Source organism: Helicoverpa armigera, chromosome 17 (assembly GCF_030705265.1).
Source record: "Helicoverpa armigera isolate CAAS_96S chromosome 17, ASM3070526v1, whole genome shotgun sequence".
Classification (NCBI taxonomy): Eukaryota; Metazoa; Arthropoda; class Insecta; order Lepidoptera; family Noctuidae; genus Helicoverpa; species Helicoverpa armigera.
The window spans coordinates 4698964-4711407 of record NC_087136.1 but is presented as its reverse complement, the minus strand read 5'-3'; the positions used below and the strand labels follow the sequence as shown (position 1 = coordinate 4711407).

The 12444-nt window shown below is 36.6% G+C and overlaps 2 protein-coding genes across 2 annotated transcripts in view; one reads left to right on the top strand and one right to left on the bottom strand.

The window, feature by feature from the left end:
* The window catches only part of LOC110373826 (elongation factor-like GTPase 1), a 113999-nt gene that overhangs the window by 44335 nt on the left and 57220 nt on the right, over positions 1-12444 (bottom strand). The gene's annotated exons all lie outside the window — the stretch shown is intronic.
* Dsx-c73a (doublesex cognate 73A) overlaps positions 7556-12444 on the top strand; it is a 56443-nt gene continuing 51554 nt past the window's right edge. Inside the window, exon 1 of the mRNA XM_021331201.3 lies at positions 7556-8436. Within this exon, the coding sequence (XP_021186876.3) occupies positions 7624-8436 (813 nt within the window). The 5' untranslated portion in view covers positions 7556-7623. The remainder of the gene's footprint in view (positions 8437-12444) is intronic.

Here is a 12444-nt window from a genome sequence, read left to right as displayed (position 1 = left end):
AAAATTCTGCTGTGGAAAAGACAATCCCACCAAAAACATTAAATGTAAAAAAAAGCCAATCCTCTACGCAATTCCTCCACCGTAAAAAGTTTTGAGATCGCATAGAAGCCAAGTCCTGTTCAACTTTATTTGTAATAATAAATCAATATTTTGTGACCATATCAATAGTTTCGTTCACTTTACAATAATATTGACTTGGCCATGAGCACAATAAACTACAAATATAATACAGCATATCTTGGAGAGGTGAAAGTCAATCATGAAGTTTAATATCACAGAATTAAATACTTTTAGTTTTTTCAATTGTTACTAAATGACCGACAGTCAGTATCAACCAAAATCATGAACTGCACATTTACTATGGCGCATGTTTGGTCCATGGTGATCTCAAATTCCAATCAGTCCAATCGTAAAATCATGTCCATATAGAATGTATCAATTCAATGGTATTTACACATTATTTCAGGGAGCGACTATTAACTTGTGCTCATGGCCAAGACAATATTATTGTAATGTGAACAAAACTATTGATATAGTCACAAAATATTGATTTATTATTACAAATAAAGTTGAACAGGACTTGGCTTCTATGCGATCTCAAAACTTTTTACGGTGGAGGAATTGCGTAGAGGATTGGCTTTTTTTTACATTTAATGTTTTTGGTGGGATCTAATTTATTTTTTGTAGGTCTCCTTCTTCTCTAAGTATATAACAAATTAAATTAACTTACATGCAACTAACTAAATATATAACAAACTAAATATGTAGAATTGTAGACCTAAACTAGCACGTAAACAACTTTTTTTTTTTAAATAAATTAAACAGTTTTGAAATTGTCGAATTTTTTAATCGAATATCTTTTAGAATAAAAGAGATTTATTTCAGAGGTAGATGGCGCTATCACATGAAATTGTTTTTTTTTTTTTTAACTAAAAACCGTAGCGCGATTTAGACCAGGACAACGCCATCTATCGAGCGAGCATGCAGTATTTATCGCACTGCATTAATATGAAAGATTTTATCATTATTCATTTTATTTTAACCTAGCTTTTTTATTCATATGTATGTATATTTAATACATAATAACAATATACCACACTACGTAACAATAAAACAAATAGTAACATTTTGTACATAAATAAATAACAAAGTTATCAATGCAGTCAAAATTCATACACAATGTTCTTGAAAAACCGCAAATATAAATTTGTTTCCTATTTTTTTATTAAGTTTTAAGGTTTTTATAATTTTCCCTTTATATGTAGCTAATAACCTATCTTGGTGCCAAATTTGAAGGTTCTAAGTTTGCTAGAAGTACCTTAGACTTTTGATGATCGGTCAGTGAGTGAGTCAGTGACAAAATGGTGTAACTTTGATCGCTCATAACTCGTAAACTATTTATTCAAATTTCTTGTAATTTTGGGACTGAGCTTGTTCTAATACTTACTCTTGGTCATCGAAAACCTAAACTCCTAGCTTTGTTCACATGGAAGATACAGGGGGCTGAAATAGCCGCGAAACGCTTCGAGAAAAGATGGTACGGCCGTGCCCGCTTTGCTCGAGTCTTGGCTGGGGCACTGCCGTGCCCTCAGATAAATTGTTGACTATCGTTAACGTAAGGTAAGTAAGTATATTCATTGACACTTTATTTGGTCTCACCCGAAATTCTTCCCATCAAGTGTAAATTATCAAATGAAAGGAGAAGTGTATCAAGTCCACCTGGTGCGCAAATTTATTTTACTATAACGATAGTATAACAAAACGGAATAAATTAATATACATAGTAGCAAGTCGGTTATATCACAAAGAACTTATAAGAGGTTAATGACCTACACACCTGCCCACCCTTCAGGGTTTTCAAGCGTATCCGTTACATTATACTCATTTATCAAAAACAACACTAGGTCTACGTGCAGTACATGCGAACTACTTAATCAACTTTTTCTCTTTGATTCTAGGACCAAGAATACAAAGTACAGTATTGTTCATACCATTCTATTTTTCGCTCGTTATCAGTCAAAATTCCATCGTGTGCCCAAGCCCTTAGTCGGAGAGAAATCTGTTATTTAACGCCCCGTGTCCGCAATTTACGAAGGAGATAAGCTGTTTATATATTCTATTTTCTCTTTCATTGCTGCAGTATTACGACGGATGTAGATTCGAGTATTTAGTGAGCTGTAAGGTCTTACGTGCGAAATACCAGTAAGTCTTCAGCTCAGACTCAAGTCATGCGAATAATCAGATTTTCTAGGAGAAAACTCTCATGTGAATCTGTGAGGTTTGATTCAAATCGTGTCGTATTGGCGTATTTTTGGTTTGAAGCTGCATTGACGAAGTAACTCGAGCAGAAATAAACGTAGGTACTTATATTACATGCCAGATCAGTTACTATAACTCTAGGTAAACTCTAAATCTGGGTTCTTTCTATATTATAGATCCTGTATACCGATAGTTTATTTTATGAGTTAATCATATCATAAAAATTTTATCCATGCTGGAGCGGATAGTGAAAATTACATTAAGAGCGGATGTTTCTCTGAGTGTGTAGCTAATAAATAAAATTTCATTTTTTATGCCGATAAATTAAACGGTTCTCATATACTTTATAATGTAGAGGAATAAGTTTTAAGACAATTGATATTCTATTGTTTAAGACATGAAACAGAAATATCTATTGACCTACTACAGGGCAAAATCCTCCTACTCACCTAACATTGATAACACTTTCTATAATGTCGGCCATATAATACCTGTAACCTAATAACAAATAGTTTCTAAGCAGCACATAATGCTTAGTTTCAAGCTCCGAGACATCGTTATCGAGTATTCCATAATGATCATTTGATCTGTTGATCGATTGTGGGGAAATTGCTTTTCAAATACGGAAGACGGAAGGGGACGATATTTCTTGTAATGTACAACTTTCTTTGAGACATGTTTAGTAGGATACGGTCACGGTAAAAATACGGAACGGGAGTGGTCACTGTATTGCATTCGGACATCCGTTGGTCCGTACTTGAGATACGGCACCAGAGGCGTGTCGTGTTTACTGATTCAATTAGCAGATACAACATATCTACCATTTATTCCGACTGTAACTTCCAGTGGGAAATTATTCAATTTATTAACTAACTCCGCTAATATTTCTCTGAAATCTCTTGGCAGTAAAGCCGGAAGATATAAAATTAATTCTACGCACGACAATCACATAAAATTATATACGACTGTTCAATAATGCTATTTTATTGAACAGGATAATAAAACGTATTCAACTTTGAACTTCTCTCAAAAGACGGCATCACAGCCCATTAGAATATGTGTGCTGTGAACCGAATGACTAGTAGCGCCCTCATTGACAGGTCGTTGATTATCATCACACACTATCATTGTTACATCAAGCAAATTAACACCTCGAGACAATCCGAAGTAGTCCACTTATAATTTGCTCAAAAGCCACTATTAACCGTCGTAATTTGCGGGCCGGGTGAGAAACTCGTTCATAGTACTATCTATTGTATTACTCTGGCTTGTAAGCCATTACGGTTTTACCTACTGACACAAAAATGCATTTCTGAATAGCGATAATTGATTGAGCAAATCACGACTAATGGCAGCCGCTGACCCAGCTTTCAATGCGATTGTCTACAAATTCACTTCCACATTTTTCCAATTTAAGCATTAACTATGAAAATATGAAACGTTTTAGGTAGTAGCAACAGACAATATTTGTTCTAAACTTTCGATACGTAAGTAGAATATTATAACGCACTTAAAAGCGGAATGCTGGCGCCCCAGTAATCTTAAGTACTCTCTTGCTACTGAAAGTATATGGTATCTAAAAGAGGTCTTCTTGCAAACCGATCGGTACCGGTCGATACGATTTATATGACTGATATAGGTTCCAAGTTATGTCCATGTTTTACTTTCTTTGATCTGAGTCATTGCTTTGATAAACAGATGATCCGAAAGAGATTTCATATCTGATCAGAAAATGGCTGCAAGGCGGTGGTTGGAAATTGTACCAGGTCACATTTATAATCCTTAAAAGTAAGCAACAGCTGTCCAAATCATGGCACATAAACCTCATTCTATGAGTAGGACAAGGAACTCTTTGATGCATCACTTTAACATTAACATGCTACACACGCGTACAAAACCAATGTTTAGGCTTGATGCGAATGTTCACCTTCCGATCCAAAACGCTGGTCCTATAGCCAGAAACGTGCAGACAAATATGGTTCAAATTATGTAAGGTGTAGAGGTTAAACTGGCGTGAAGAAAAAGTGTGCTGCTCGGGAAGCATGTGCGAAACGGTAAGTTTACAAACAAGTAAATAAAAAGGCGTCTGTTTATACAAGATTTTCACGCAGATTTTGTTGCGTTTGTGTTCCGGATTCGGCTGATAGTTATCGCCGGTGTCCGGTGAAAACGACAAATTCCGTTAACCGAGTTACCCGTCACAAGTGGAGCGGCTGCCGGGTAAATAAGTCACAAGTTGGCACGGTCACATTGTGCAATCCGTCAAACTTTAGACATGAAATTATCCGCTTCAAATTACATAATCCTAATCACTTTTCAGTTCCTTTGTTATTGAATAGTGGCGTTTGAAGTCTTCTCGCCTGTCAATTTAAAATTACTGTTTTTATCTACAAACGAATTCAGCGGGTGCGTAAAAACTATAATCCAATTAAATCTATAAAGCTGCATTAGTTTTGTCGTTTTCCAAGAGTCACAAATCTCAGCGAACAATTTTCACCGTTCAACCTGTCTTATAAAGAAGCCGAGATCTATTTGGATCCGTCTAATAATGTTGTCAGTGGGATTGTCAATAACTCACTTGTTCCAATTCAACAAAAACAAGAAACCTTAAATTAATTGGATCATCATTTAAACGTGGCTGGGCTACAAAAGCCTGTTTTTACAGCCATCTTTGCAAGAACAGTAACGGAAAAAGTAGGCTAAAGTAGGCCCTGCCGTAAATGAGACGAAACTTCGAACAAAGGTGAAAACATTGATAAAATAAACTGTTAGTTGAGAAATAAAAGGAATTGAGCTATTAAGAAATATTTTTTACAGTACAGAGACACTATTTCTCTCTACAGCAATAAAAAATAATGAGGTGCGTTAAAATATCAACGGTGGATACAATATGGCAAAACAAAATAGTGAGGTCATTAATGAGGGACTGGTTTGGGACGATAAAATGAAACGACGGGGGTATAAATTAGTCAAAGACGAGATACCTACTTATATCTGCAATTCGAAGAAAAGCATTCCACCATTTAAATCGAAGACATCACGTACGAAGCGAGAGGTAATCAAGAAACGACTGTAAATTCTAAAAGTAAATAAATTAGCAAAGAATTTGCAATACTTTTGCTTTTTTATAATACGGTTAGATCGAGTTGTTAAACAGATTTTACTAAAGTAATAAAGATTATCTACCTTTTATTTCGTCATCGTTTTACTTAGCATCAGGTTTATAAAAGTAAATATTAATGAGTAAAAAATCAAGCTTAGAACTTTAGCGATTGGAACGTATCGATTTGACGGGGTGTTTCGTTATATTGTTTCAGTTAAGATCTATAACCTAGACATAATTAAAATTAGATACTCTGATTCCAAATAAACGGCGCACTAGTGATAAGACGGACTACTTGTCAGTTAACTTATTTGTAGCTAAGGCTGGTCTTACTGTTTTCTTGCATATTACGTACACGTTCATATACGAAACGATTGAATCATCATACATTGTGAAGGCAAAGTCAAAACTATCATTCAACTGCCACTCTGAATGCAAGTTCACACCCATATTTTTTACCGTTCGCGTTAATCAATCTGATCCGCATGTTCGATCAAGATGTTCTTCAATTACAGCGCTTCCGAACTAATGAATGGTAGATCTATCTCCACAAGAACGTTTCCCATCGTAATCTCGCAAATCCCATTAAACAATAGGCTAAATCAACTGTTATGGTGGTTAGGTCCTTTGTTTATTCTTACAATTATCTAGATGGGGTACCTAAGTCGCTTTGTAATTGAACCATTCTAGATTGTGCGACTTCACACTAAAATGAGTCTATGAAAGTGTGTGAAAAGCTTATTTAAATATTGAATCGTCGATACCGGTGCGGGGAACGTTAGCTGACGATCATAGATAAAGATCGTTAGAAGGATCTTTATTGCCTGTCTGCTATTTACGAGGCATTTGAGTATATTTTCCATAAAATCTAAGGCTTGGGGTTATTTGGTATTTTCTTTATACGGCGGCATAGCGTAGACGGTATTGTATGAAGCTATAAAAGATTCCGCGGCGCATTCTGCAATTGATTGATGACTGCCGGGATTCGTGCGAATATACTTTGATTAGGTTAAAGACAGTGTATTTGTTAGCTAATAATACCTTACTGCAACTGCTTGCCGTCTCGATAATTGCGTATATGGCCTAGTAAAGTGGGGTTTAATTTTATTTCCAGGCAGTTTCTTATCTGATTTCTCCTGATCTGGTTTATGTGCAGTCTATCCAATATTGTTTTAGTTTGAATGTGGTGCATACCGCTTTATGGCCTAGTGTCACTTTAATTATGACCGCTGACCCTAAAAGAAGATTGGCCAGCTAATCTGGAAGACTAAGCAATATCAGAAACTAAATGGAGCGTACAGAACGGCCTCAGCCGAGCATTACACGGTTTGCGGTGAAGAATTTTTGATACAAATTCAGGCATCAGACGTGCATCGCTGTACCCAAAGTGAATTTCAACGGCTCTGATTGGATAACGGTACTGGGTGCTATATTGATAAACCACAGGGAAAATATACGCGAAAATTCGATTTTGAATTTGAACTCATTGCCTTGATTATAATACCGCACGTAACGGAACTGAATATTGCCTATCCAATACACGTGGTACAAGATTAATTAGCCAATTAGTTGGCATCTTCTTGCAATTACTTGTTTACTGTATTTATTAGCTTGAATTTTAATTAATTATTTATGTCAAGTTATTTTCTGTAAATACTACTAACCGTTTCCACATGACTCAAGTAAACGATTATGTGTATTTAAACTTTGTAACTTAGGAACTCCTATGCAGTATTTTATTCAAGCTTTCATTTAGATATTCAATGTTAGAAGCCGTATTTCAACCACTTTCCTTTGAGAGTTTCTTAGTTTTCTATTGTTTTTTATATTGACACCTTCAATTTTCAGCTACACATCATGCGTGCATACAGCTACATATATTTTTAATAACATTCTCGAAATAATGGAAGTAATACGTCATATTGTAAAAGGTTTGTAAGAATTTATGAATATGAAATATATTTTGTCCAGTAGGTAATTTATTGCATAATATGTACAAGAAATAAACATGTCAGAAACGGTATTTAAAATTGCCACCCTAACAGCAATTTACGTGCGCAATTACACATTACGTAATAACCTGTGCATATAGTGAAGATACTCTTATAAAAAAAAGAAAATTGAACAGGAACTACAGCGGCTGCATCTGCGTTGTCCGTAGGGCGGAATGAACTAGGTGAACGGTGGCGGGTTCTCTTCAGCGGAGGCGCGCGCGCAGTCCCGCTTGCAACGTCGTCGCGGCCGCACGCGCACGACGCGCCATGAATCGTCCGTTGATCGTAGTCTTCGCGCTCGCCGCCCTCGCAGCCGTCGTCGTCGCCGATGACCCGCCGCGACCCCGCCTCATTGACTTTAACCCCTGGGCATGGCTACCCTCAAACCGAAACAGATCTCCCTCAATTATGGACTATTTCTTTCCACCATCCCGGACACCCAAACAATCCAATCTTGACCCTCCTGCTGACCGAAAACCTCCTGAAACCACATCTCACACAGTAGAAAACACCCCTGCACCGACCACTATTGAGGAACGCTCCACCACTTACGCTAAAAAAATATCCACCAAAACAAAGTCGACAGCACCCGTGACAAACCCGACCGCCACGACACCGCCCAAAACGAAAAAGTCCACGCGTAAGCCTATCGCGGCTACAACGGCCGAAATAAAAACTACACAAACTAAAACCGAGGCTCCACCATCAACTACTAAAGACGCGACCGCGACAACGTACAAACCGCCTACCAAACACTATACTATCCGTCCGGTTGTGCGGACTACGGAAACGCCCACGGTTCAGGACACTGAAACTACGTTAAACAGTGACAGCACGGAGACTGTTTCTGATTTCGATACTGTGGGAACGACAGCTGACGGTCCAAAAGACACGGCCCCGACGCTGAGCACGGTCGACGACTCCCGATCCACGGACGCTGGTACCGCGAGTACAGGCACCGTGGAATCCACCACGCCGACCGAGAGCACGGAGCCCGCCGACAGCCGCGAGGGATATCTGCCGCTTCGCGACAAGCCTCAACAGACCCATGTTAAGATCAACGAGCAGACCAAGAAAGAGGTCAGTGATTTAATACTACTTTTTTCTGAATTGTTCACAGTCTAATAGCTACAACTTTCCTAGTATCTGTCGCCGTCTTTACTCGAAGAGATCGTAAATTTCTAAGGCGAAGTAAAGACAAGCGACACATAAATATTCGTAGCACCAAGCACTCGATAGGTATAAATTATGTGACACAAAAGCTCTTTCCGATATACCCTGTGAGCTAGCCGCTGCCGGTGAGAGCATATAAATTCGAGCTAATGAGCCCTCAGAGAAAGGTTTGCTGTGTATTCAACAGCTCTAAACATGTTCTCACATTAGTAGTGCAAATTGCTATGAATTATTTATTTCCTAGAAACCCGATGAAGTGCATTACGATTGTAAAAAGATAGTAACAAGAACACATTGTGTTACGCCCTGTGACCATATGTAAACTAAATTATTACACGCTGTTAGTTGTTAGACAGTTTCTATTGCACAGTAATGGTTAATAATGAACGTTTAAATTATTCCCACTAATCATCGCTCGAATTAAATGCTAAGTAATACTATGAAGTAAAAAAATAATGTTAGCGTTGCAAGGAAAGTAGATTTTATTTGTGGTACATTCGTTTTAATTACAGTACCTAAGGAACGCATCAAGAGGCACTAAATTAAGCATAAAGAAGCTAAAAATACTGAACATGATTGAATGAAAAATTATTTTCACATAAAACAAGATTTTATTGCGATGATACAACGGGTGATAGAAATGCTACTCCATTAAAATAATCTGCGTAAGTCATGTTTAATAGCTAAAGTAAACATAAAAGTTTGTTCAATCGCTGTAAAGCAATTATGAAACATGTTCTCAGAATTGACTGTGATATAAAATTACTACCTATCGGACTGATGTACAAAACATGTGCTAACATATCTGATACTGAAAAAGCCATTTTGCATAAAATCCATCAATGTATAATTGCAAGAAAAAATAAAACAATGGACTCCATTAAGTTAATACGAAACAAGGAGCGAAGCAATTATTGAGTAAATTCAAGTATGTATTTGCAGTCGTTGGGCCATTTGCTACATCCAAAGATTCGACAAAAAACGCTAGCACTAGACATGAGTAAAATTAAATTTCCACATTAAGGGAGCCGATGATAAATTATAGTGTCATTTTCAATATTCGATCAGTTTTTGTTCACAAAAAACATCGGCGCGGTCAGAATCAGTCAGAATGCATAATAAAATATTTTTTGCAGTTACAACACAGAAAATAATAAAGTTGAATAAACATTGACACAGATATTAGTCCACAATGCAACTCAAACACAAACTCACAATCAATAACGTTTTTGCCGATGAAAATATAAAAAAAGTAATAGAGAAAGCTTAGGAAACTACGAAAATCACAGACAATGGACAAAAAAGTGTCCAAAATCATATTGTGGCGGTACTTTCCTATCATTAGCGAGTTTGTGGTCTTTTCTAACTGTGGTGGATGCCCGCAAATTTTTGGATGGAAACAAAATTTCAGACAAACTGGTGACACTTAATAATGTGAACTTTCACTGTTGCACAGTCAGATCCATCATCATCAATGAACGAAAATTTTCTAATGGGTTTTGATGATGAATTGGATTTAGCTGCTAATCGCTTTACTGAATATATCCGCAAGCACATAATACCTGCGCTTGCTTCTTGAGCATTATACCGCATCGGCCATTATGCTGCAACTTCATAATGAATTATGATTTCCTTGTGTACACAACAAACAAAATCCATTCAGAATAGAAATTGCAGTGTATTACTTGCGTTAAATTAGTTACCAATTTCGGTATTCGAAAGTGGAATAATATCCAGTGTAAAGAACAATGTTTACGTAAATTACAAATCATGATTAGTAGGTATCTGTAAACCGATGCATACATTTAATAGTCAATGGATAGAAAGGCAAAATAAAAATCATGGTTAACCCAGAATTTCATGAGAAAAGTCTTAAAGTAGACAATAACAATGAATTTATCCTTTTCTGTGGAAACATGAAGGTTTTTAAATTCACCGTTGTTAGGCGCCACCGGGCAAATCTAACGGACTCGCGGATACGATGCGTCTGCGCAGCTTGACGTTCAGCTATTTGCATTTTAGTGTCGTTTATCCATAATAAACGCGAGTATCTGCCGAGCCCGCAACATCGTTAGCTTTTTAATACCCTGGTGCTGCTTTTACAGGAAGATTTTAATTAAAAAGCGGAATTTGCTTCATTAAGTGTGTGCGAAACTAATTGTAAGAAGCTAGAGTTATGAATGAAATAAGATGGCATTGCACAGATTGAGCACGAAAATAAGTTTTTCTGTCATCGAATACGTTTGAAGTAAATTACTTGAAATTAAAGTTCTAAATGACATACGCAATTAATATCAAGAGAAACGCACCAAGAGTTAATTATTATGTACATAAACAATTAAACATATTGCCGCGTTTGTTCACGCGGAGAAAGAATTTAATGTTGGGAAAGGTCTTGGCAAGCTAATTAAGGTCATTCGGAGTTCCATGTAAGACTCACTTTATTATATTTTATAGCCCGTGTTTGTTGAACTAGGGAGATTATCCACGATGATGCAGTAGGCTTCATGGAAAGTAACTTTACTTTAGTAATCATAAGATATACTTAAGTACAGTAAACTGGAGAAGCTGGATCACTGTTTAGTTTAGTTTTCTTTCTTTCTTCTTTATGAAGGTTCAAAAGTTCGTTTTCCGTTTCATAGCATTAGAAAAGAAAATTGTTTCCATAATATTTGGCACAAAGTTCAAGCTGTTGATTTTCGCGGCTGTGTCCAAACACAAATGCATTTCATCGCAATATTCAACTTCAGTTACGCACGATCGACAAAAATGGAAATCTAAACAAAACGTAACTAACGCATAATTATCTGTTTAATTCAGAGCAAAACGAGACGAAACCAAACAAATCTCACTTTCGCAAGTGAAATGAATCATCAAAAAGGTATCGATGTTACTAATCGTGTCTAATTAATCAGTACGCATTACTGGTAGAAAGTATGGACGGTTCTGAAGAGAAAGGGGCAAACCTTAGGAACTGCGAACAGGGAACTAGGTTGGAATACTCGTAAACATGAATTGTGCTCAGTCGAGAGTGTTTCATGAGAGAAAATGTTTTCGTTCAATGCCCACTTTAATATAATATTCATGATAATATTGTAATGTTAACGCTTCATGTGCAATCGTGATTTCATGCATATTCAACTTGGGTGGTATTCTGTGACTATCCTGTGCACGTTTATCAGGCCAAAATAATACAATAATTGAAAAAACTTCTCGTGAAACAAAGTTGTTGAAAAAGTGTGAAAAAGTGTGACGCTAAATCTGAGCTTGATAAAGAAAACAAATATGATAAATTGATCTAAGACCATCTATTACTTTTAGAACATTACCGTATCTAAAATTTGATCTAAGTACTGAAACTTTTCATCTCAAACTTACATAAGCATGTCAATTTTACGTAATCTGATGCGCATAGAATATTTGTTTTCTTTTGGGACATTTTTGTATTGTATTTGATCTATTAGAGATAGTGTTGGACTTTCATGTCCGAGATTACGATTAAATAATGTATTGCACAACGTTCGATCCGATTCCGAGAATGGTAATTCAATTCTTACAACAACAATAAAAGAATCATTCTGCTAACAAATGGGATCTGTATACAAAGCATGTACCAAAGAATTCGGAAGTGAAATCCAAGCGAAGAAACATTCGCTACCACCAACTGTGATGAATAATATACAACTTTATTGTAATTAAGAGTAATGATGATGGGGAAATTGTCTTAAAAGAATGCGCGTCATACATTGCGCATTAATAGAGCGAGAGTAGATTTCAGAATATCGAGTGAGCTACATCGATCGGATCCGATTACCGATATCATTACTGACCACATTATTGTATCGGCCGCTAGCTGCATCCGACTGGCTAATGATATCCTTTCCCAGTTTTTGTACATCATTATTTTCTCTGGCC